Genomic DNA, 25,573 nt, shown 5'->3' with positions numbered 1-25,573 from the left:
GAATACCTTTGTTCCCGATGGAGCCGTTGCTGGCTGATATATATATGATATGGGGAGTCCCAGTGACTTTTTTATTTTTGCTCTGCACAGCTCCTGGCCTTGTCTCGGCTGCGTTGGACTGCACGATGAATGATCTGTCCAAGGCTTCCTCGCGTCTGGAGGCAAATCCAGCTGAGACTGCTCTCAGCTGCTGGGAGACCTGCCTCTGCGAAACAGGCTCTGCCCGAACCCCGGGGGACCGGCACGGTGAAAGACGAGAGGTTTGGAGGGGAGGGAAGCGATGCTTGGAGTGCTGGTGGGGCTGGCCCAGGTCTTGGGCTGGGTGCTGGGTGTGACCCAGCTCTCCTGCCCTCGCTGCTGTCGCTGGGGCACTTTGGGAGGGGGGTGACAGAGCTGGGCTGAGGAAGGGTCATGTGCTGTGGGTGCCCAAACAGTTGCTTTCTCCACTGACTGATTCCTGCTGGACCTGCCTAGAGCCTGTCGCCTATCACAGATGAGTCCCTTCCAGGTTCGGGTACCCCCTGGTTCAGGGAGGAGGAATACAATATCACTTTCCATCCTCACTTTGATTTATTTTTCTTTCTTTTCATCCCAGTTGAAACCAACAAAGCAGACCCCCAGAACTGCTGGCAATGGGCTGCCACCTCCATCCAAGCTCTGGGTGCTGCCTGCCTCCCTGCCCCAAAGGCCAGGGGAAAGGCTGCATCCTGCCCTCTCCTTGGGGGGGACCTCGGGAATCTTTTTCTCCTACACCTTGTTCCTATGTACCTTTTGGGCATTTGTCCTGCAAACATCTGAGATTTGACTGCTTTTATTCTTTTTCCTGTCTTTGACAAACCTCTAATATAGTTCATCATCCCAAATCGGTTTGTTAACTTCCTCCCCCTTTTCCCCATCCCCTCCCACTCCTCCTCCTCCTCCTCCCCCTAATAAAATTTAGAGTAAAGTGCTAATGGAGTACTACTGCGACGGACTAGGCAAGCTTCCCGAAGTGCTTACCTAAGGGGAGAGCACTTTGACTAATAGATGCGCATTAAGGCTGTGCATCCTCGTTGTCCTGAGAGTGGAAGGAGGGGGCCAAGAGCCCAGAGCAGAGCTCCAATTATCGGTATCACCATCTTTCTCTGGGTTTCCAGACTCTGCTGTATAGTTGGACCATTACTGCTCTCAGATGCAGACCCCTTAGGGATGGGTTTAAAATCTAACTTGCCCTTTGGTAACATCGCAGCCAGGTGGATTTGACTCCCAGTAGGTGCAACATGGTCCTTTGCCAGCTAGAGGTAGGAGCTTTCCTGCTCTGGGGAAGAAGGGCTTTTCCCCCATGCCGTGTTTGTACAGCACCTACTGCAGGAGGGCTCCTCTGGTCCCCTGGGGGATGTTCTGAAGTGAAGAGCCTGCACCGGTACTTTGAGCATTGGATCACGCAAAGCTGCCCTGGGACAAGACACTGGGACAGCCAGAAGGAGAGCAGAGGGGTCTGTCTGGTGGTACAGGGCACTTCAGGAGCTGTGGTATACCTAGACCTTCCTCCTGGGAATGTCATGAGAGGTTTTTTTTCCTGCTGGTGCTTTGGCTTTAAAGCCTCCTGTGCATTTTCCAGGGGCTGCACCCAGCACTGGAGGGTTGGAGGCTGGAGTCATGCAGAACCACACAGCCTGGGCTTTGGGGCTGCACTGGGATGATAGGCAGTGATGATCCATTTGTCTCTCTCTCCCTGCTCCTGCAATTTTGTTTCTGAACCTGTCCTAGGGTGCAGAACCGATTGGATCAGCCTGGCAGCCATCACCAACGTCATCTGCAACCTTCAAGTGTTTTGCAGCTCAATCCTCTGGACCCCTGGAGGGCATCACACTGACATTTTAAACCCTGTAAATGGCAGCAGTGCTGGGAGGCACCAGGAGAAAAGTCAAGTGCTTCAGTAAGACATGGGCAGGCATGGGTTTGCACGTGTGTTTGCTGGTTAAGTGGATGGGGACACCTAAACTTGGGAGAGAGGTAGAAAAGGGAGCTCGGTGGGGGTGCACACTGGGGTTGGGCAAAGGGATAGGAGAGGAAATAAAAATGGAAAGGAGTGAACTGGGGCTGTCATGGCCACAGCACACAGCCTGAGGGAGAAAGGCTTTCTAGAAGGTAGGTTTGGAGACGTGAAGTCATGGGGTCTATGAAACGTGGTGACCAGGTTCACGGGACTCCTGATGGCTGGGTCTGGAGGTGGTGTCAGGGGACAGCTTATCGCATGTTTCTGAGACTCCTTGTTTTACCAGGGACAGAGCAACTTGCTATGTGGACACAGCACGTGCATGCAGCCAGCCCCATATTTGTGTTTCACTTGGGCTCTCCAGGTGTTCCCAGATTTCTCTCTGCCACTTCTTGCTTAAAGCCACGCTTTTGGTGTCTGACCTCCCAGCAATCTTGCCTTAGGAAAGGGCTGGCTGTTTGGGAATTTTTTTTGCTCCCTGATTAGCAGTAGCTCTGTAACAGGAGAGATGTAGGGATAGATACAGGATGGGTTCGACTCATCCAGCTTCACTCAAAGTTAACACCTGCTCCGAGTCACCCAAACTTCTGGTATCCTCCATGAAGATGCTTCCAGAGAGGCAGCTCAGCCAAACTGAGCTTGAACACTGGTGCATAAGGAGCCTGTGGGCAGTGATGAAAACATGGCTCTGTGCATCTCCTTTATCTCCTCTTACATTGGCCAAGGGCATGAAACCTCCAAGGGCAGAGACTGATATGAGGACTGAATTTGGCCCAGCTGCAGAGTGGATCCCGGGCTCTCAGGCTCCAGGCTTCAGGTTTTTGAGTGCTGGTACTTGGCATGGTATGTGCTGGGAGAAAGAAGAGTGTCCCCAGAATAACCGCCTATGTGCATGTAAAGGCGAAAGAGGGGACACACAACACTCTCCCATTATGGGCAGGGGAGTTACCACCATCCTGGCCAGCCACCCGTGCAAGGGGCTCCTTACATCTTATTTATCCCAGCACTGGGGAGGAGGAATATCAGAGCTCCCCACGAGCTGGACACTGCTCCCTCCCTGCCTCGGCGAAGGCATGATGTGCGGCCGCAGAGCGGGGTCACTCTGTAGTGCTCCCATCAGGGAGGAAGCCTTCCCGCACCCCGGCAAACCCCTAGTGAAAGACAATCAAGCTCGCTGTCACCAAGCTAATTCCGACGGCATAAAAGCAGTAATGAAATTCACGGCAGGATTAGCCTCTCCATCCAATGGGCCGGCGCCACAGTGACATATCGTGCTTCTTGCCCGAATGTAACACACCATCTAATTTACGTCGTGTAGCGAGCGGGAATGAAATGTTCATAAAGAATTGCTGAATCTTGTCACCTTAACTGCGGCCCCGGGCTCTGAGGCATCTGTCAGGGAGAGGAGAGTGGAGAAGGAGGCTCCTGCCTTGCAAAGCTGCGACCAGGGCTTTGGGAAAGGGGAGATGGCTGCATCAATCTTCTGGGTCTGTGCAATGGAGATGCAGAGCGTGGGGATGAGGACTCCAGGCTGGAGGAGGGGGGCTGTACAGCTCCCTTGCGTGCACACACTGTACTGAGTGGTGTCAGCAATGGGGAAGGGGCTGCTAGATCTTCCCCACCCCCAGAATTGCATGCCTGGGATGCATGGGAAGGGACCTGTGGCGGTGTGGAGATAAGAGTCAGCATCCCTGGAGATCCACATGCTCACAGCAGAACACAAGTTCCCAATTTCCATGATGGGTCCCATGTGCAGGCACACACCGGTCAGCAACCGTGGGTGTTTGCCTGTCTCGGGAAGTGCCTGCATGTGTGCGCATCCCTTCTGCTGTGGCTCGGCAGCCCCATTCCCCCCCCTCCCCAAATGTTTATTTGCAGTTAATTTTCATGGATCCTAATGGCTCGGATCCTGCTAGGGGGGATCGTGCTTGTCTCTTCAGTCAGAAAGTTTGCAGAAAAAAATAGCCCTTTCCTGTTGTGTTTGGAGTAATAGCGTCTTGGTGTCCGGAGGGGAGTTGGCAAGGAAACAGGGAAGTTTATTAAGAGTAAGAGATTGAATTCCACCGGGTTTAATTGGAAGTGCTTGAGCAAGCAGGGGAGGGAGCAGTCCGGTCCAGCCCCCTGGAAGCAGCAGTGCTGTCCCCAGGCTCCATGCCTGCGGGGCTGGCTGGTCCCCAGGCCACCCCATACCCTTGTCTGCTGGGGAAGCTGCAGGCTGTGGCTGGTTTGCTTCCTCACGGTCATCCGTCCACCCCAACCTTGGCTTCCTCCTCCATCAGTAGGTAGGATCCCACGTGGGCTCTGGAAATGCTGGGTCAGGAGGGATGTAGCTCTGAAGCAGCTGGGAAAAAGCAGCTGGGTCTGCATTTTACTCTGGAAGTTGGTTCAGGGCACAAAGCTCTGTGTGCAAGTGAGACACGGGTCCTGTCTGTCCTGTGCTGAGCCAGTCCCCTCCCATGAAAATCTGCCGCGTTTTCTCCCTGGGCAGGGACAGCACAGCTCCAGGCTGGGGCTCAAGAGCGGCTGGATGGGTGCAGGTATCAGGTATGTAATTTGCAACTGAGATATGTCTTGGGAGAGTAACGTAAACTTGAGAGGCCTGCTCTGCTTTCCTATTTTAAAGCAAACAGGGACTGAATCCCCTTTTGGATCCCAATCCCCATGCTGTCCTTCAGGGCACAGAAAAGTCTCCAAGTTAGATTCCCACGGAGGCAACGATCCCTTTGCTTTGGGCTGGGCTGGACGCTGCCTGCAGAATGAGCTGCAGCACCTTTGTGCCTCCACAGCACTGATAATCGCAGGGATGCAAAGCAATATGGAAATGTGCCTTTGGCTGGAAAAAGAGCGGAGTGCCAAAAGCCAGATCCCCTCTTAGAAAAGCCTCTCCTGCAAGCCCACCTCCTGTCCCACACTGAGTTGAAAGAGGTATCGAATACTTTCTTTGCTGATGAAGGTAAATGGGGGCTCAGACATTTATTTCACCTTGAGTTCAGCTGATCGCTCTGCTGAAAAATTCCAAATTAAAGAACAATAATTGATTATTTACTTTAATTCAAAAAATTGCTTCTCCCCAAATTAAGATATATTGCTTCAAATTAAATGTTTCATTAAATCTGAGATTAAAGTTTTGGGGGCTGGGGAAAGGATGACTTTTTAATTTGGCTGAAAACCTGAAAATTGCCTTTTCCCACTGCTTTAATTGCAAACTCGGGGCGGGCGGGGAAGTGACAGAAATTTTACAAAGTGCAGTTGTGCTGGTTTGGTCTCTGCTCCCACCCCTCTGGGAGACCAGTGGGTTTCTCTTACAGACTCTCCCAGGGTGGCACATGGCTGCAGACTTCCAGCTGCAAATCCAAAGGGAGCACATCTCTAATCCCAATCAAACCTCACAGGAACGTGCTTTAATTGAAGCACTGTGTGGTTCTTGGGCTTTGCAATATCTTGTTTCTCCACAACTTCACTTCATGGGTGAAATTGCCATAGTGGCTGGCGGTGCTCCAGCTTTCACCTCTGAGATGAAAACTGGGAGTTTCCAAGGCACAACTCTTCCCAACCTTGTCCTACTTTGTGTATAACACACTGTATGCTCTTTGGTTTATATCTATCTATCTATATGTTTTTAAGTTTCTCTTGGTTGATGCCCTGTGCTGGGACTCTTGAAGGTGGGATTTCCCCCATATGCTATATCCCAGTCTCCAGACGTGACCTTCACCTCTGATGAACGTGACATGTAACCTCATGTGTGTTTTCTTGTGGTCTTATCCATGTGGAGCTTTTCTACAGGTTCTCACTAGTACGATGGCCAAGCCACAGAGGTGAATGGGACAGACAGCCTTGCGCAGGTGGAAATCTACGTAGGCTGAAATGAATGAGTTTGCTAGTTCTCTGGGCAGTGATCTGCTTTGTACTGCACCTAGCATGATTGAATCTGCTACAGGGTGGGGTCTCTGGGGCCTGTCTGGCTGCTGCATGTTAGTACCAGATTTTGTAATTTATCAGGGACTGCTGGAGTTCAGCACACGGCTCCCCCGGTACTCGTGCACCTACGCACCAATATAGTCACTGCAGAGCACCTTAGTGCCCTGTGTCCTTCAGAAGCAGTGGAAAAAGTCCGTGCTGCTCAATTTAGGAACAACCTGCACAGACACAATTGCAGGAGCAAATAATTGCTAAGGGGGGCTATTCTTTCCCCTTGGACTCTGCAAGAAAACCCAAGCTCTAGGTTGAGGACAAGCAGAAGAACTGTAGGTCCTATAAAATGGTGCTGGAGAAATACTCTCTCCCTTCTCAGAAGTACCCCTGGCTGACAAGCTTTGAACAGCACAAGTGCACAAACCAGTTGGTCACGACTGCACTCTTCCTGCTGCTCTCTCCTCCTGTGGCTGCAGGCTCACCGCTGGTGGTATGTCCTTCACTTGTGATGGTGTCTGCCCCAGGTTTGCAAAGCTGGGACCATGGTCATCTTTCACAGGAGGGTTAGAGCAGCAAGAGGAGTGTGTTTGGGATATCGGGTGGTATCTGATGCGGGGAGAAGGCCTTGTGATGCCTACTCCAGGCTGCTCTGAACCGGGCTGAAGCCTGGGCAGAGGCAAGGCTGTATGCTCCATTTCCCTTTGGGTTTAAAAGTTTTTCCTAGAGGGAAACCTCTCCTATGAGGGTCTTTTTGCTTTCAGGAGAGGTTTCCCTCTAGGCAACCTTTTAAAGGGCTGGCAAAATTTCCTTTTTTGAGTTGTTCTTCAGGCACTGAATGGCAAGGGCATGTCCCATGAGCAAGACAGCACATGGGGTATGGGGGTTGGCTCTGCAGGCAGGATCCCTCCTCCTCCCCAACCTCCTCCCCTGAGCAGGTGAATGATGCTGGAGAAGAGACTTCTGAACTGCATGTGTGTTGCTCCTGGAACTCAGGTCACTCTTGGACTCATTGGGTCCATGACAGGGGGCAATTTCTTTTGGACCTACGAATCGTAATGTCCCTCCGAGGCTTGGGGAAAGCTATAATTGCTGCAGCAAGCAGGCTTTTGCCAGGCAAACTCTCTTATGTACTTACTATGTAAGTCAAGAGTATTTACAGGAGATCTTGCTGCCTGTAACTTAAAGCTTTAGCGAAACAAATTGGAATTGCCTTCTGGAGGCCATTGTTATAAATTACAGCCCCAACATCTGTCCACATCTGCAATGTCTAGACAACCCGTCTCGGCTAGGAGAGTGAGCGTGGGGGAGGCTGTGATCGCAGCGGGGAGGGGAAGCGAAGGGCTTACGCCGGGGCTGTGCTGAGCACCTTGGTTTGCGCTGCCCCCCACCCTGAGCCCCTCTGCCTTTGAGCATGATGCTCAAAGCGGGGTCCACCCCAGCCCGACCAGGAGGGACTTCCAGAGGCATCCGAGTCAGGAGGAGCCACATCTGCCTTTCCTCCATAGCAGCCTGCAGGTTGACACCAGCAACAAATTTGGCCCTTGGAAGCCTCAACTGCTGTTGCCTTATTTATTGCATGTTGGAGGACGTGAGGGAAGGCAGCGCCTTCAGGCAGGCTTGTTCCCGTCTTTCCCCGGCCCCTGTGCAGCGCTTGCGATAAAGAGGCCGGGCCCGTCAGCTGAAGGATTGTATTTTTTTACAGTTCCTAGCGCAAACCTTCTCATTTATATGTAAAGTAGCCATTAGTCATAGCTCTGTTCCCTCACACTGCCTGATGTACAATCACATTTTGCAGTGGATGAATCTTTCCACACAGCTGCTCTGCTATGAATAATCCGTTGCTGGGCCCATAAATCAGAAAAAAATCATGCACCTCCTTTGCCTGATCCTTGCACAAAGTCATATATTTTACATGAGGACAAGCTAAATATTCATGAGGCTTTAAAAGGCTTTTCTGACTATGAGGTACTTGTTGGGGTGGTGGTTGTTCTGTCGGGTCAGGTTTGGTGGTTTGGGTTTGTTTTTCATCCTCATAAGAAGAAATCTTTCTTCCCCCTTCGCCACCCTCCAGGCAGCAATGTTGAGCCCCTGGCGATGCTCCTCCGGGCTCTCGCGTTTGCCGAAGGACCGATGAATTCGTCATTGCTGCCGTCTCAAGGACGGGCTGACGGAAGGTGCTGTCAACACCAGAGGACACATCTCAGAAGCGTGAGGCGTGTGGGGCGGTGGCCGGGCCTCAGCGAGCAAAGGAGCTGCTTTTGGGGGTAAAGAAGCACTTCCAGACCTGTGCTGGGGGGACCCGGCTGGCTGCGAGGCGGGGTGCGTGTTTCTGTATGTGCACAGTCCCGCAGGGCAGCCCAGTGCTCGACACCGGGGCCTCAGCAAGGTTGAGGGGAAACTGGGAAGGCTGCTGACAAGGGCTATAGCCCCTGTTCAAGAACATTGCTGCCACCCTGATAACTTTTAATCCGTATTTTAAACAAAGTACCCCCAGAGTCTATGGAGACGACTGGGACCAGGGCTTCAGCAACTCCTGCTTGCTGGTGGCTGAGCAAATCCAGGTGGGGACCAGCGCCATGCAGCCCCAGTGCAAGGATCCCAAACTCCCAGGATCTGGCCTTCCCGAGACATCCCCCTGCCCTCTGCCTTGGCCATCCAGAGCCTCCCATGGCAGCGATGCTGCTGTGCGAGCAGGGAGGGCTCTCAACAGGAGGGTCAAGAGACCCTGACAGTGAGAAGACAAGAGGTTTTTCACCTGGTATCTGCTGAATTAGCAGCTCCCCATCACTGAGAGGGACCAGTCTCATCCTACCCTCCCCTGCCCTCGACTGCAATTCCCGCCTGCCCTCACAGTAGCTCTGCCATTTGTCTGATCACAAGAAAAGCCAGTTTGACTCGCCAACAAAGAAGTGTTTAGTTTGTATTTCCTGATTATCATTTTTCTGCCCCTATAGTGAATTAAAACAGTTCACCGTGCTAGCAAACAAGCGTCAGAGCTGGCACAAGGTGAGAGGAGGAAGTATGTGGCTGGCAGAGACAGGAGGGGGGATGCAGGTCCCCTTTTCAGCACCACAAGGGATAAATTCAACTCAACCTGTAATGCCAATCCATAGCCTGACTGTTCTGGTTTCTCTGCAGACACGCTTCTCTCTCTGGTCATCCCCTCCACATGTGCAGCTTTGCACATCTCCTTAGTACCAGGTAATGGGTACTGTCCTGCTCCAGCCATACAGTGAACATAATTCATACTACATGGTCTTGGACGCTCTTCTTTTGCTCTTGCACGACCAAGTGGCAATGTCCCTTTGTCCTGAAAAAAGCCCCTTTGCCCACAGCCTGCTGCACACTGAGATGCCAGCGCCCTGTGTGAAGCACACCGCCATCATGGATGAGCTGGGATGGAGAGGCTGAGCTGAACCACTGGGACATTTCTGGGTGCAGGGGTCCCTGTCTCCCTCTCACAAGCTCTTATGCTATCAAATGTTGTCTGTGTGCTCAGCACTGTGAAACACACTCGCAACAAAGGCTGCTGCTGCTGCCGAGATCTTGCAGGACAAAGGGAATAACAAAAGGTTCCTCCACTGGTGCTCTCCCCTCTTTTCTCTTCCCTTCCTTTTTGCTGCAACTTGGAAAGAATGAAGTCAAGGGACTGCCAAAGCAGAGGAAAACAAGGCCAAGCACACACAGATGGTGAGCCCACAAATTTAATTTAAAATCATCCTTTATTATTCAAAATATTAAAATTCAGGCAATAATGCCCAAAGGAACTGCACTGATTAAAGCTCCCTAATGTTTCATGGCCAAATCTTGCTGCTTCCTCCAAGGGTCACTGGGACAAGAAGTGAAACCCCTCTGGAGCACGGAGAGGTAGGGCTGTACCTGCTGTAGATCGCTTAACCAAACAGTTAGTTACTGACCCAATCAGCTTCACTTAAAGCAAAGCACCAGCTGTTCCTTACCCAATTAATGATTGCCACAGCAAATTAACATGGGTTACACCAGGCGTGGATGTGGTCCGCAGAGTCCAGAATGCACAGAGCAATATGCTATTGCAAAAATAATCACAGCAATATCTTTACCGTTAGGTAGCATCCTTCATCTGGAAGGATGGTGAGCTCCCTGTGCGCTATATGGCTTGCTTCATGCAACATGCTCTGCAGTGAGGGTGTGGAGGGCAGGAAGGGGGGTATACGATTGCTATTTCAAGGGGAAAATAAGAGGAGCTGATCAGGGCAGCTCTACTGTGGCAGAGACAGCACTGACCACACAGGTCTGGCTCTTGGTTCCTGCAATCCAAACAAATCATTATTTAATTGGTTGTAAATCTGCTGAACTCGAAGTGTGCCTTTCTTCTGCCTTATACACCACAGACCTCCCCAACACCTTTCCTCCCACTGTGTGATGTGACACCCTGATGGCATAGGGCTGTAGCAGGGATCTGGTGGGTGTCACAGCTCCGTGTGTGTGCTGACCGTTCTCCCGCCCTGGGCTGCGGCAGACACAGCAAGCTGGTGGGCGCAGAGCTGTCCATCCAGCTGCAGCGAGCATCCTGCGGTGGGAAGAGGCCACAAGGCTGGGCTGCAGACACAGGAATCCAGGCAAGGCTCGCAGGGCGAGGCGTTACCTCCATGCTCAGTGCTGCCGGGCCAAGCGCTGCCTCTCCGAGTGCTTCCTCGATCTCTCTGTGCTGTGGTGGAGACTCTTGCCCTGTTCCTCTGCAGTCGTCCTGCATCGTGGGGTCCCGATGGCAGTACAGCAGAATAACTGAGCCTTCTTCCGCCAAGGTTAAGTCCAGCACCTAAACACTCACTAGTTTTGGCTCCTTCATTCATGCTTTTTATGACCCAGAGATGTTAATCCCCTATAAGTTACAGTCCAGACAGATCAATCAGCCTAGAGGGCTTTGGGACAGTGGTGTCTAGTGCTGAAGCATTACACTTTTCAATTTTCCTTCAATTAGGCCAGCATCAGATATTATTGACAAATAAACCATGCAATCAAAGCCTTGAGCCCGTCACGCTGCTACGAAGAGGATCCATTTACATCCCAGCCAACTGCAGGATGCCTGGAGGGAGGAGACGCGGGAGAGCTGTGCCCCAAGTGCCAGCGGCCTCTGGTTGCCTGCAGTACTGTTACAGGAGCCGTCCCTTTGTAATTATAGGACTCCCTCATTATAATTACTGTTATTTATATAATTGTGGTAAGTGTTTTCAGTGCTGTCAGCAGTCTGGAAAACGCCCAGCCCCATTACAGCCAAGCATTTCAGGCGTTTCACTGCTGAGAGTCTGGGCTTAAAGTATGATGACCAAGAGCGTGGCTGGGCCAGTCCAAGAATAGCAGCCCATGTCCTGGTGACCCGAAAGCTTTCTTTGGAAGATTTCTATGCCTTGGGATTGTAGAGGGAGGACATAAGGTTATCCTGCCTCCTTCTCCCAAGCCACTGCTCTGGGAGCGTAGCTCAACCCAGCATCACACCCTGCATGGGCTGACGTTCCCTGTCACCTCTGCTGGGTCACTGGCTGGAGGACACGCTCCTGGCACTGGGTCATGAGGCACCACCCAGGTCATATGTCCCTGCAAGGAATCCAGTAATGTGCATATTCTCTGCATCGTTTTCTCTCTGATTATCTTGTTTAAAAATCCGGAGGAGATGGGGCGTTTAGAGAAAATGAGGAAAGGGGCTGGTGCACAGGAGACGCTGGTTTCATACCTGCGACTTGAAGTTTCACTTTACAGGTCAAACACAGGAACAAAAAGAATGGGTTTAAGCCGCACGTCAGCAAGCAAGTGCTGATGTTCGTGGCTGGCTCCTTTGCATCTAAGTAGGAAGAAATTCAGGGTAACTTGCTTAAGATGCAGAGTCAAATATATAAATGCAAGGAAAAGAATCTGAATGTTTTACTGGATGACAAACTGCGTAGGAATCAGTGTCATGTTTGCTATAGAGAAAGGAAAAACTTATCAGGCTCTTGTAATTAGTACTAAAGACACAGGAGGTAATTCCTCTCTGCTGCTCCACGCGAGGTGGCTTCAGCTTTTGGGCACACTGTAAAAAATGTAGGAAAATTGGAAAGAGATTAGACAAATTAACAAAACTGAGAGGATTAGAAGCGATGGCTGCCAAAGAGTGAGCTGGTCTTGTTTGGTGTGCAACAGAGAAGATTAAAGAGGGGGATATGGTAAATACCCTCCAGTCTATGTGCAGCTGCTATTAAAGGGATGCTGATCAATTCTTTTTTTGTTTGCCGCTTGGTACAGCAAGGAGAACTTGGCCCAATTTTCAGGGAAAATTGATTTAGCATCATTATTAGGGGAAAAAAGCTAAATGTAAGGGCATTGAAGCACCGCGGGAGGCTGTTTGTGTGAGGAGTTTTCTTTACGGGACCGATTTGAACAAACATCCCTCAAGAATGATGTAAGTCTATTTGACCCATTCCAGTGATGCAAGTTCCCCCTGTTTCATATCCCCTGCCAAGGAGCAGCAAGGGCCCCTTCGGACCGGCTTTCTCTCCGTATGAAAGTCACCAGATATTTTTGGTACTCGTTCTACGCATGCAGGGGCACGCCAGTGCATGGGATTAATTTTAGATGGTGTACCAGTAACAACCGACTTGGAAATCGAGAGTGCACAAGCATGGAGTGCAACCGGAGCAAATCCAGGGAGCAGCCAAGCTCTCGCGGGTGCCGTGGTTGAGGCGTCCTGCGAGGGGAACCTGCTGCCAGCCGCCCCTGCACCCTGCCATTAGCCACATGCGAGATGCTAATGGTAGAGAGCACAGGGCTGTGACTTGGGAGCCAGCCTTGCACCTCACCAGGGAAGGTCTGGGGCTGGAAATGGCCCACACGGCCCCTGCGGAGAGGGGCTTCCTTCCCTCCCTCCCCCGCCCCGAGCAGGGCCGTCCGCCCCCAGCCCCTGCCCTCAAGTTACACCGTCACAGCCCCACAGTACTACAACTCCCGCCAGGCCCCGCTCCCGCAGACAGCGCATGCGCCAGCCGGCTCCTGGCGTGCCGTCGGCCCCAAGACCTTTTGGGCTTTGTAGTTCTGACCCGCGGCTCGGGCCCTTGCCAGTGGCGCGGCCGGGGACTCCATTTCCCGTGGGCCTGCGGGCGGCGCATGCGCTATGCGGGCAGCGGGGCGAGGTGGGGGGTGGTACGCGGGGCAGCGCAGGTTCCTGTTTGCGCTGGCTGCGGCCTGGCACTGAGAGGAGGGGCGGCCCCGGCCCCGGCCCCGGCCCCGGCGGCGGCGCGGGACTATGGACCCGGCCGAGGCCGTGCTGCAGGAGAAGGCCCTCAAGTTCATGGTGAGGGTCCGCGGCTGTTGGTGGCGGCGGGGGTGGGCACCTGTGTGTGTGTGTGGAGGGGCAGCCGGAGGGAGGGGCGAGGGATGAGGAGGGGCTGTGGGGGAGGGGCGGAGAGGGGGAGATGGGGCTGGGGGCAATGGGGAAGTGGACCCGGGGGGAGGCCGGGCCTCTCGGGCGTGCTGGGCCGGGGGGCGCCGGGCTGCGGGGGGGCGGCTCCTCCTGCGGGCGGGGGAGGGCGGTGAGCGGGGCCCCAGAGGCGTCGTGGGGTGGTGGGAGGGGGTGCCTGCCGGGGAGGGCTGCGTGCCGGGAGCGGGGCCCCCAAATCCGTGGAAAAGTATCATTCTATTGGAAGGGGGGTAGGGGGCTGCGGGTGGTACCTGGGAGTGGGAGAAGTTAAACTGGAGTGAGGCAGGAGCTGGCAGAGGGGCCCAGGGCCCGGGAGGGGTTGTGCACGTAATTCTTGGGTTTTTCTCTTTATTTACACACCTTAGACTATCCTTCTGTGCGGCACACCATCTCTCTGCAGTTTTATTTTGTTTTTTTTCCGTTCTGCGTTGAGAACTGTAAATACTGACACTTAAATCTTTCACCTGCTGCTGCAGCAGCATATCATTGATAGTGAATGTGAAGAGCACTTACATTGTTTAGGTTTGCGAGTTGGCCTTTGGCATGGCAAACACCCTTGGGGGTACTTGCATCCAACATGCTCTTCAAATATGGCTAGTTTACTTAGATTTGAGGCATGATGCACTTAAACTGTAGTTTCGTTCTCTCTTTCTTCATTTGTTCATATTTCCAAGAAACATAAGATTTAGGAATGAAAACAAACTGGTGCCAGCTGAACTAAATGTAAATTTTGGGTGCCCAAAACTGTTTTTTCCCTAAGGATATAGTTTAAAAGACTGGCAACACTTGCTAAAAGTTTGTTTTGGATTAGTGCTTAGTGGTACAGAATTAAATCTAAGCTCATCAAGAAGAAGCAATTCTATTAAACCTTCAGAACATATGCCCAAAATGAAATTGAGGAAACACTAGTTGCAAATTTTAATTTTTAATTGAGCTTCGAAACACTTGTTTGGCTTCTGTTTTTTAATCTTGTAGAACTTGTTTCTCTTGAGACTTTTTGACCCTTTTGCTAGTAGTCTCCAAGTTTGTCAGATTTATAGAGTCTCAGTTCAGTGAAGTGGGAAAATGCTATGGATGCCTAAATAGGCAAGGTAGCAATTAGTAATAATAAACTACTCTCTTTGGTGTGTGATTGGCCAAAGGAGTGTCCCAGATCCTGTTGCACTTGTGTTTGACCAAGCTTGGTAATTACAGCCTGCCTCTAGATAGTGAGTTTCATATCCTGAAAAGTTTCTGCTAAAACATTTTTGTCCTCTGCCAAACAGCATTGTGAACGTGCTACGCTGACTTCTCATATGCCACTTTTTTCACCCCCTGTGCTAAGATTCCCATCCAAGGGCTTAGTCGAGGCGTTTGAGATCTTCCATTGGGCCTGGGACCTGAGGGAGTCCCTGTCCATCTTGCAGCTGGCTGTGTTCCACTCAAACAATATATCTCCCCGAAACTAGGAAGAGACCTGAGCATGAGAGAGAGCTGCTCTTACAGGAGATGCATCTGTTAAGAGCACCAGATAAAGGGAGGAATTATTAAGATCAGACTGCGCTGAGAACTAAAAGCTAAACCAAGTTCCTCAATGTTTTATTAAAATGCCTCTTGTATGCAAAATGTTTGTAAAAAGTGCAATGAAAGATGTGGCTTCCCTCTGAACTTTTTAGGGTGTTTTTGCTTACAGGTTGAGAGGAGAGTGAGAAGAGCTTTGGTTTAACACAGCTCAGGCTTTTGCTTTAGGGCACGTCTATCTAGAACATGACTCTTACTTTAATTATGCTGATGAAGTAAAGTTTTTGTCAGACTTGGTGGGGTCTTTTGGTGTTTGTGGAGGTGTGGCACAGGTAGGTTTTTTTGATACATGAGGCATCAGCTGCAAGTAGCAGCTTGGCCCTTGTAGGAAGCATCTTGTTGTTTCTGCCTGTTAGCACTCAGAAAGTGCTTAAGAACTGCAGTAATGGCATTGGTACAATTATCTACATAGAGCTAGTAGATCAGCTCGTGCATCCTCTCAACTAATGCTGAATCACTCACAGTGTATTATCTTGTTCATCCAACTGTGTGACACACTTCATGTACATCTTCCTTATTAGGTGGCTTGCAGTTTGGGTTGAGGTGGGCTTTGCTATTAATTATTGATTTTCCCTGAGAGTTTCCCAAGGGCCATCGTAGGTAAATACTCAAATCCATCCATGAAGATTATTATCTCTCCAGCTTTTGGTAGTTTTCTTTTTGATATGGATTTGTGGTAGGTTTCATTTCATGTTGAAAAGCAGCCCTGTAGGTGGTAGTATTTTTGTGCTTCTCTAGAAAATAATACTTTTTTCACTTAAAGATGTCAGTACCTAATTTTTGGCATTGACTTTGAGCAGCTCTCTTCAGTCACAAGATACCAAGCAAGACAGACCAGGCGATTTGTTTTCTATTTTAATGTCTCACTATAATAGAAAAATGTCATGTGGAGACTTCATCCAACACTAATATTATGAATGAAATTATCTTGCTTTAAAGTATCTATATTTGATGCTTTGAAAGACAAACAACTCTCTTTCTCAGAAGGTTGCTCATGTCTATGCAACTTTTTGATGGGAGTAAAAGAAGGCCACCTTCTTGCTGGCTGGTATTGGCTTGATTACTTGCCATTGAAGCAGTATTACATTTAGCTAATATCTGCTACCAGTTTCCTAGTTATCCGTGGTCAGCTACGATATATATAATCTAATACTTTAAGGTTTAAGTACTTAATTTAACTTCATTTGCCTACTCAATTTATCGCTACATTTTAAGAAGGCCTAATTTATTTCTGATACTAAATTGCTGTGTATTAGCATTATGCAATCCTAAGCAACTGCTCACCAGAGAAGACTGATTCTGCTGGTGAATGAGTGTTTTCTATCATATATTCTACATGTCATCTTTCAAAGCTTTTTTTGAATGAAAGCCAGTTCATAGATTTAAAATATGATCTTGTAAATTATATAGTCCAGTGTTCTGCAGCTACACCAAGGATTTTATCAGAGTGGAACCTGTCTCAGGTCACCTCAGCCCCTTTTCATGTTTCTACAATACTACAGATAAAACTACACTCTTTATAAAGTACAGTCTGTTAGAGACTGATGCACAAGCTAAAAGGAGAGGCGAATGTGCCCATTAGCTTAAAAAAACACACACAAAAACCCCTCCCAAAAACCCTTGCCTTAGAGAGCTCTGTTTTTATGCCTTCAAGAGTATGGGATTTCTGTTGTCATAACCATTTACAAAAGTACTAGAAATGAGGTGCTCAATAAGTAACTTTCATATTTGAATATAGTGTTTAAAACTGTAGATACAGTATTTAAAGTATGAGTGCAATAGGCTCAACTGAGACTTTGATTAAATGTCATATAAAGTAAACTACATAGAATAGTAGATATTTTTTCAAAGTAGCGTCAAATGGTTCTGTTAAGTGTACGAATGTTCTGATGATTATCTTTTTAATTAAAATGAGAAATCTTTGTTTAAAGTGGCATTCTTTTTTACGGCCTGTTACAGTCTCTGTAACAATCATTTCTTAAGTCTGAACGTTTTTAATTCCAGGAATCCATTTATATAAAACTATGTTTAGACTTAATTAAGGAACGATTCTTACAAAGCTTGTAAATAGCCAGGAAAAAAGGGACAGAAAATAAAACTGACATTCACACTTAACAGAATGATTGTTACAAGGTATGTAATATGCTATAAAAATACAATAAAGCCCTTTTTATAAGAGTTCATATTTTTTGTTCCTCATTTTGAAAGGTATTTAAGAAAAATATCAAAGCTCTATGAAGCAACATCTGTTTTCTTGAATGGACTAGTGACAACTTCAGTTGTGTTTAATTAGCAGTGCTTGGAGCTATACCTGACCAGTTTGGGATCCTATCGAGGATGGTTTGGGAGGCAATTGCTTGATATTTAATGAAGTTTCACTTTCTAATTTTTTCTGAATGAATCAGTTTGCAGTACTTCATTTAATATCCTGGCTTGTGAATAGGAAGATGTTGATACTAGCGTTCTTCATGAGTGTCTTTTTTCAATTTTACCCCCAAATTACCATTCCTTTTCTTTCTGGGTGACATGATTCTAGAAGGTCCTGATGGCCTTCCAGTTTCACAGGAGAACCAAAACCTTTGGTTGTCTTTTAAGATGCATCTGTGGGGGTTTTTTTTGTTTGTTTTAGTTTTGTTATGAGATAAAACCCTGAAGTTCCTTGATTTTTACATTCTTGTGTTTGTAGGAGCTTCCACATAACTGGCAGGTAATAAAGTGAGAAATAGTCAGTGTAATTGGAGGCTGAAGGGTAATAGACTTGGAATCTTTTTTTTTTTTCCTTCTCTCTATTTATGTGTGTATATATATGGAACAGGTGGACAAAAGCTGATACTTTAAAAGAGGTTCTGTTTGCACTGAACCTGTGTGATTTCTGGTGTCAGTAGGACTGGGATTTTTAAGACCCAGGACTTGTTAGCTATTGTTATAAAACTCTGCTTTGAGAACCTTATATAGTCTTCCAAATAACATATTCGTGTCGTGGTCATTGTGGCAGAGAATCCTGGGTATCCAAAGCAAGGGTTGCATGAAAGCAATGAAAATAATTTTGTAAAACAGCTGGGATAGCAGAGAGTTGTCTCCTAAATGTGGGGTTGCAAATCCTGCTTGAATATTAAACATATGCTTAGTAATTTTTTTCAATAGAACTGAAATAACATCCTCTTAGTTTGAGGATTTGTTGGGACTAGTGTATTGTAAAGAAAATGTTGATTTATTTTCTTCTACCCCAAACTTTGTGCCCTAGATTTTTCTGCACTTGGTGCAGGCCTTTGGTACTTCAGTAACTTCACCCTTGCTTCTCTGGCAATGTTTCCTTTCAGCCACTTTGCTCCATTAAATGTATGCAATTAGAAAAGCAAATGGCAAATTTGCTATCGCATCACTGAAGTATTTAGCTTCGTAGACTTAAAAAGCAGAATTTGTTGCACCATGCTCTTCGCACTGTAATACATACTATAAACATCAGAGAGAATAGGCTGACCTTAATATTTGCTTCCCAGACTAAATCGCCGCCTTGCAGCAGTTATTTCCCACTGAATAAAAAGTTTAATTTCACGCCCTGATTAGTGCTAGTATGTGCAGGTGGATATTTATTTTATGCAGCTAAACTAATCTGCCTTGGCAAATTATTTGCCAGTCAGCAGAGCTATAATTCCTCATGAGTATTTGGTACTAAATTATCATTCTCATTAGTAAGATAAAGCAGACTGTTCTAACCACAAAGTTTGGTTAGGCAAAGGGTTTCCTAAATAATCCTTGGAAGGTACAAGACATGCGCAGTGGCCTCAACATTCTCAATATTCTGTAGTGGTTTGTGATATGGAAAGAGGTAATGAAGATCTCAGAAGAAGAAAATAAAATTATTCTGTGTTATCTCTAGAGGTAAGGTACAGTGTTTGGTGACCACCTCTTTAAGAGGTGCCTGATGAAGAAAAAATGAAATGGTGATCTTTGGAGTATTTCCAGTGGCCAGCCAAGCTCTGATCTCTGGGCCATAAATGCGATGAAAATATAGTTACATTGTTTTCTTGTTTATTTTCAGTGTTAAGAACTACTGAGGTAGGAGAAATAATGACTTGAGACTAGAAGTTAAATGGCAGAGGAAACTTCCTGGTCTGGTCTCATTTAAAATTCACTTCACGCTCTAAAAACATTTGAAGTGGGGATCAGAAAGTATTTCCTGATGTATGAATGTTGACTGGATACGCTTGTCAAGAGGATGTGTTCATCCACTGTTTTGTTTTCTTTGGATTTTGCTGTACTGGTAGTTTGTATCATAAAACTTGTTAATGAAAAGTGCTTATTTTTGATTACAAAGAAAGTAATTTATACCTGGAAATTACGAATTTTCATTAAGAATTGAGTGAAGGGATCCCACTGACTCTTTTCAGCTGTATAGATGCATTTCTTGTCATACTCATTTTCTCAGTGATCGCTGCAACAGTATTTAGGGTATAAAAGATCAGATCACATGTAAGACCAGCAAAACCAGCAAGCCGAGCAACTTGATTTTGTTGTATAAAAATTTTCATGCTAAATTCAACAATGCAGATGGAATAAGCTGTTTTCTCACTTCCTTGTCTGCTTACGTTTTGTCATCTCTAACCTCCATGTGTGCTGGTGAGATTTGTGTAATATTTAACTATTCTCACAGTGGCAAACTTAACTAGTGTTTCTAATGCTCAGTATTTTCTTCAGTCTTCCTCATTTCCTCCTTCCTACAATTCAGGAGATGCTCAACGAGGTGTATTTATATTTTAAGAGATTTTGCACAGAAGGGCTGAATGCAGTGTGTGTTTAGCTGTGGAAACTGAAAGCGACTTGTAGCATTGCAGAGTCCGGTGGCTGCAACTAAATATTAAGTGCTCAAAATACAATTAATAAGCAATCAAACATGAAGATGTTTTCTTGACAGGATGCTGATTAGTGCTGAGAAAAACTTCCTGATCCCACAGAAACTGTTGAAAATAAACATTCTGGGAATTGCATTAAATATGTCCCTGCTTATTAAACAACAATACTTTCTAATGCCTCTTTATCTGAGGTCTTGAGGAACTCTGGTGTTGGACAAATACTACCCCTGCTTTGCAGAAAGAGAAAGCTGAAGCTCAGAAATTTGCCTGGGGTCATGGACTGGAGGAATTTGTGTAGGGTCACATGGTACACTGATAATAGAAGACAGAAGAAAAAGAAACGAGTTCTTCTAATAGCTAGCCTTGTGCTTCTGACCATGTTTTGGTTAATTTTACAATTGGCTAGCCACCTGTTAAGATAACACATTTTATCATTAAACAAAATTAATTTAAAAAATGGCTTGAAACTGTCTTTTTTTTAATGGGATCTGAATATTCTTAGTTTTAATCTGCCTCATGAGGCTTGTCTTTCTTCTGGGAAGTACATTGTTACATCATTAAAATATCATCCCCTACTGAGAGAGAAATCGGTCCCATTCACGAAATGGCAATGCTGAAACAATGACAAGTATTTCTAAAAACTGCATTAAAATTCATTTTTTCTCTTTCATCTGCAAGTTCCGTGGTTCCATTAACCAATGGGTGCTCAGCCTGCTTGCAGCTGTGTGTGCACAGCCAAATTTGTTAGCTGTGATGGCAGAAGGTTTGAGAAGCGGCAATGAAGACTTTCAGTTTTAAATTATTTCACTTTTCCACAGTGATTTTGTGTGGAAACAAACGATTGATGATAATTTTGCACTCTCTAGCTGCTTCTAGTTCTCCTCTCTACTAAGAATTGAGAAACATACGATTTAGTTCTCCCTCCCCTCACTGCTGGAACAGGATCTGTGCATTCATCTTGATGAGAGCAGCAGGAAGGAGAGAATGAGGAAGAATGGGAAAGCTCAGGAAGGGGTCTTTCCAGTCTTCTTGAGGGGAGGACAGAAGTGTTTACAGTCTGTGAGCAGAAGCCATGCAACCTCTTGGCAGAATCCACTGGAGTAACCAGTTTGGACTAGCAGAAGCAAAGTGCCTTAGTGCTGGTTTAATTTCCTTCATCCCATGGCAGGAAGGGAAAAGTTGCAGGGACAAACTATGAAGGAATGAACAAGTTGTTCTTAAGTGCAGTTGTATGTTAGCAGAACACTAATAAGTGTGCTTCTAAGTATAGTCTAGATGGCCCATCTTCTTCAGAAGCACTTGGAGTAAAACAGATGTAGAAAGTGAGTTTGGGAAGTACTAGCCAGTGCAGAACTCTGGTGTGGTTTTTCCAACTGCTGGCTTTGTGCCTACATACGGATTCTCTCAGTTTGTTTGTAGGAGTCCTCTCTCTTGATGTTTCTAGCTAAGAACATAGTTATTCTTACAGATTGATGGTTATATATTTTTTTTTCCCCAAATATAGGAGGATGGATTAAATACTCAGGAGAAAGGTGATGGCTGTCTTTGCCTGGATACAAAGCAGGGCTAGACTGCATTCTGACTAGAAAAGCTTAACCTTTCCAGGCTTGCCCATATAGCAACCAAAACAATCTCTAGTTGTTTCAGAGAAAAAAATGGTCTAGCATGAAAGTCCATCATAGAATATAATCACTCTCCCTCTCTACACACATCATTTGTAATTTATGGTGGGTGATACAGAATGGAGCAGTGCTTATGTGGGAGTTGCTTTTAGTTTATGGATAGTTGGCCCCAAATTCTGTCTCTTAGGAAGATGCTGATGATTCTCCAGGGGGGTTGTTCATTGGGTCTGCTCCATGCCCTTCCTTCTTATATGCCAAAACTCTCAGCGGGTTTGAGAAATGCAGCCAGCTATCATTCATCTCCTGCAAATTAGAACAATGAAAAGTGGGTGTAGTCTCAAGAAACGATGGATCAATCTTGTTTTAGAAGATGGGTCTGGGAAGCATCTCAACAGTTTTCTGAAGAAATGCAGACAATGTTAACACTCTCTTCAAATATGACAGAAGGTGTTTTCTGTTGCTAATAGGTTTGAAAGGACAAAACTCTACATTCCCTGTTAATTTTCTTTTTTCAACTTTTTTTCCTTTTTTTTCTCCTTTTGACTGGGATGACTCCAGTAAAGTGTGTTGCTCTTGTACTTTGTCACAGCTGTTGTTTATAAACAAGGATAAATGTCCTGAAAGTTTTTTACTGTCAAGAAGATATTCCTATATATCTGTATCTCACTGATCTTAAAATAAGACTTTATCGGAGGCAAAACAGTCAGAGCCCATCAGTGAGAGGAAACAATTCCACGTGGGTTGGAACGGGTCTTGTGGAACATGGGTTCAAGTCTGATGTTGGCAGACAGTGTATTGTCTAGTCCCTTTTGCAAGCTACTCAAAGCTGTTCTTAAGTGAGTAGAATTTTCTTTGCTATGCCATTGTAGAGCTATTCCAAATTTGACTACTTTGAAAGCTAGAATCCTTGTTCTAATTTTCCAGCTTAACTTCATTCATGGCTAATTCATTCTCATTTGTTCTTGTACTAATGTTGTCCTTGAGCTTAAACAGCTCTTCTTGCTCCCCTGTGTTCACCTGCATATATTTGTAAAGAGCAGTCATATTCTCCTCTGAGCTGGATCTGGTCAGGCTAAACAAGTTTGGTTTTTTTTTTTTCCTTTCTCTCATAAGACATTTCCTATAACTCTTGATCATCTTAGCAGACCATTTTAAACAGCTACAGAATTTGATTAATCTACCTGGAACTTGAGTGACTAGAACTATACAGAATATTCCAGGAAAAGTTTTTTGTTCCTTGTACAAAAGCAGTAATCCTAATTTCTCTCTTCTGGGAATTTTTCACTTTATACAATATCGTATTGTAGTATTTGCCATCTTCATGGCTGCATCTTATTGGTGAACCATCATTATCTAATGAGTATCATATCCCAGGGCCTCTTCCCCTCTTCTCAGTTACGGAGTCCCTAGTTTATAATGGCAATAATGTTACTTTTTAATTTATGTACATCTTGTGTTGGTTCTGTTACCCAGGTCTTCAAGATGCTGTGTCCTATGATGCCTCTTAACTTTGTCTTCAGCCAATTTCATTAGCACATTAGTGCTAATTAGTAATAATGTTTTTTTTTAATCCATTAATGAGAATATTTTAACATTATTTTCAAGATTAATAATGGATTTCAACAAGGATCAATCTCTGTACAGCTTGATGGTTCCCTTTTCAAAATAACCTGTGATCCTCTACCCTTTTTAGTTTCTTATCCTCCTTACAACTCTGGTATTAATCCTAATCCTCTCCATTTTAACTAGTAACTTCCTACATGTCATCTATCAAATGCTTAACTACTTCTAATTTGTCTGGACTTCAGTGATCTTCTTAAAGAAGAAGATTGGGTTTGTCTAGCACTAATTCTAATTTGTTCTAAATTGGGAGTAGATTTACTTAGGCCTCACATGGTGACTGCTTCATTTTGGCAATAGTTATCAGTACTCAGTCTCAGTAGATTTCCTTTCTTGGGAGACAGGACATACTGTTTGTCTGTTGGTGGTTTTTTTTTTTTCTTTTTCAAGGTTGGCCAGTCAACGCTACAACATTTCAGACTCATTCTGGTTAGTCTTCTTACAGATGCTCGTTAGGTATCTTCAGCTGCTTCTGTTGCCCCCGCTTCATTCTGGCATCCTAGTCCTCCGAGACAGCAGGCTGCTTTGGTACTTCTTGTTTTGAGGAGGGGTTTCCTCTAGTTAAGCCAAGCAAAGGAACATTTGCATCTTGTGCCAGTCTCAAAGAGTTGAGAACTGTCATAGAGCTGAACTCAGTACAGGGCATTTAGATCAGGAAAGGAAATGTAATATACCTTGGTAAGTACTGGAGGCAATGAGTTATGGATTCCACGTTACTTACGATGGGTGAATAGGTCCCACATTGTAATTGTAGCACAGCACTTTGTGAGGGAAATGAATTGGGATAGAATGGCCATTCTGCAAAAAGGAAGTTTTTTGGTTGCTTTATTGAACAGGAAAATGTATGGCTTGAGTGCTGGAGCCTGCTCTCCAAAGCATTTCCATTTCTTTAGAAAAAAATGGTATTCCTCTTACAAATTTGTCTGCTTAATGTGTGAACTGCAGATTTCCTTCCAGGATAGTTGGCACAGACCTCTAGCCCATCTCTTCTGCATGCTTTTTTGTCTGCTACCTGAAATTCAGCAGGAGATCAGGAAGGTGAAAGTTTGCACTGTAGGTTCTTTTGCTGATTATGGAGATAATAATTCTTAATTTTGTTCACCTTGGCTGTATTTTTTTGTTGAGTACAGAATTTTCTATTTCTGATGCTCTGAGTCTTAGTGAAAAATTAGAATCCAGGTGAGCTTTCTGACTTTTCTATGGACTTAGGAAAAAGAGACAAGATACTTAAAAGGCATCAGCTTCATTTTATTGATCTCTAGACAAGCTTCCAGCTTGTTTGATACGTAATTCTTCCACTGTGGATGCCACTGTTCTTGTTGGATACTTACCTGACAGAAGTTCAGACAGTAGCATGAGAAACGTAGCTTCTCTTTTCTTCACCACAGGTCTTGCAGTTTTGAAGGAGGCTGAATATAGGACTTGAATTTCAGACTTAAAATGTCAAGTGGTTGTGAAATTGAGCATGTTTTTACTTACGGGCACAAAGAGGATCTCTTTACACTGCTGTTGGGAGCGTGTTCACAGAGCTTGCTGTTACTTTGTCCAAAGATTAATGGAGTGCTATCACAGATCTCCATTTGGTTTTGAATACTGTAGTTTAGTATTCCTGTGACCCCTTAAGAAGGTATCCAGGTGTTTCATGTTACAATAGTAGTTTTCCTGGTAGCTGCTGCTCTTGCAGGATCTAAAAACTTGTGCCTTTTTATCTGTCAAGGAGTATAAATAGACGTTCTCCAGCGGGAGTTGTTTTGAAGCAGATCCTGGTCAACGTACTCCAGACAAATTCACGGAAGAACTAGAGTAGCCATGTTCACCACGTGTGGTGAATTCATTAAGTTTGCATGCAGAGTCAGAGCCTACTGTTCGAGAGCACCGTGTCCTTCTGAAGGAGTTTGCATCAAACTGTGAGATCTGACAGTCAACCAATTCAGTGTTCGTTCATTCCTTCTGCAAAATCTCACAAAGAGCGTGCTTAAATACTGTCAGATTATGGTTTTAGAATCGGAGAGCTCATGGTTTTCTCTCCTAATAATAATGAAAAATTTTGAAATCCTGTCTTTGGTTTTGTTGAATTAGAGTCCACAGATCTAACTGTACTTTGTTTTTTGAGTACTGCTTTGGACAGTGGAGTAAGGTATCTGTTTGGCCCATGAAGTTGTATATTCTGTAGTAGGAATTCAATTTATTGCTATAATGCATACAAACTCATTAACAAGTTCGAGGCCACAGGGCATATTTTCCTTTGCTGCGGAAGTCATCTCAACTGGACAATCTTCAGTGCACTGGCCATGCCCTCCCATGTCAGTGACTGACAGATCTAATTCTGCCTTTGTAGCCGAGAGCCTGTTAGTTAATGGAGTCGTGAATATTGTTACTCAGAGGCAGCCTTCAGAGTATTAAAATGCATTATTCCTGTTCTTCACTTGATACTTATCAAACAAGGTGTTATATCTAATGAATGCAATGTTATCGTCAAATAAATACTGTGTGTAGATCATAACTTAAAAGGAATGAAAATATAAGTAGCTTCACTGTTGCTTTGCAGTGACAGAAAGAGATGGGTTTAGCTTGCATGTTTAAATTGTATGTGATGGAA

General features: G+C 45.9%; 1 protein-coding gene across 12 annotated transcripts in view; it reads left to right on the top strand.

Annotated features, from left to right (window-relative positions):
- Nucleotides 1–13,010: 13,010 nt before the first annotated feature.
- The window catches only part of BTRC (beta-transducin repeat containing E3 ubiquitin protein ligase), a 123,534-nt gene continuing 110,971 nt past the window's right edge, over nucleotides 13,011–25,573 (top strand). For 5 of the 12 annotated variants that reach the window (XM_075154905.1, XM_075154903.1, XM_075154899.1 and 2 more), the window contains exon 1: nucleotides 13,016–13,193. In XM_075154905.1, coding sequence (XP_075011006.1) covers nucleotides 13,146–13,193 — 48 coding nt within the window. In that variant the 5' untranslated portion in view covers nucleotides 13,016–13,145. Of the gene's footprint in view, nucleotides 13,194–25,573 lie in introns of all 12 variants that reach the window. The other 7 variants (XM_075154897.1, XM_075154898.1, XM_075154893.1 and 4 more) reach the window with 4 other exon arrangements.

This window comes from Calonectris borealis, chromosome 7 (genome assembly GCF_964195595.1).
Source record: "Calonectris borealis chromosome 7, bCalBor7.hap1.2, whole genome shotgun sequence".
NCBI classification, from domain to species: Eukaryota; Metazoa; Chordata; class Aves; order Procellariiformes; family Procellariidae; genus Calonectris; species Calonectris borealis.
Note: the sequence above shows the minus strand (reverse complement) of the source record. Positions and strands in the feature narration are given on the sequence as shown.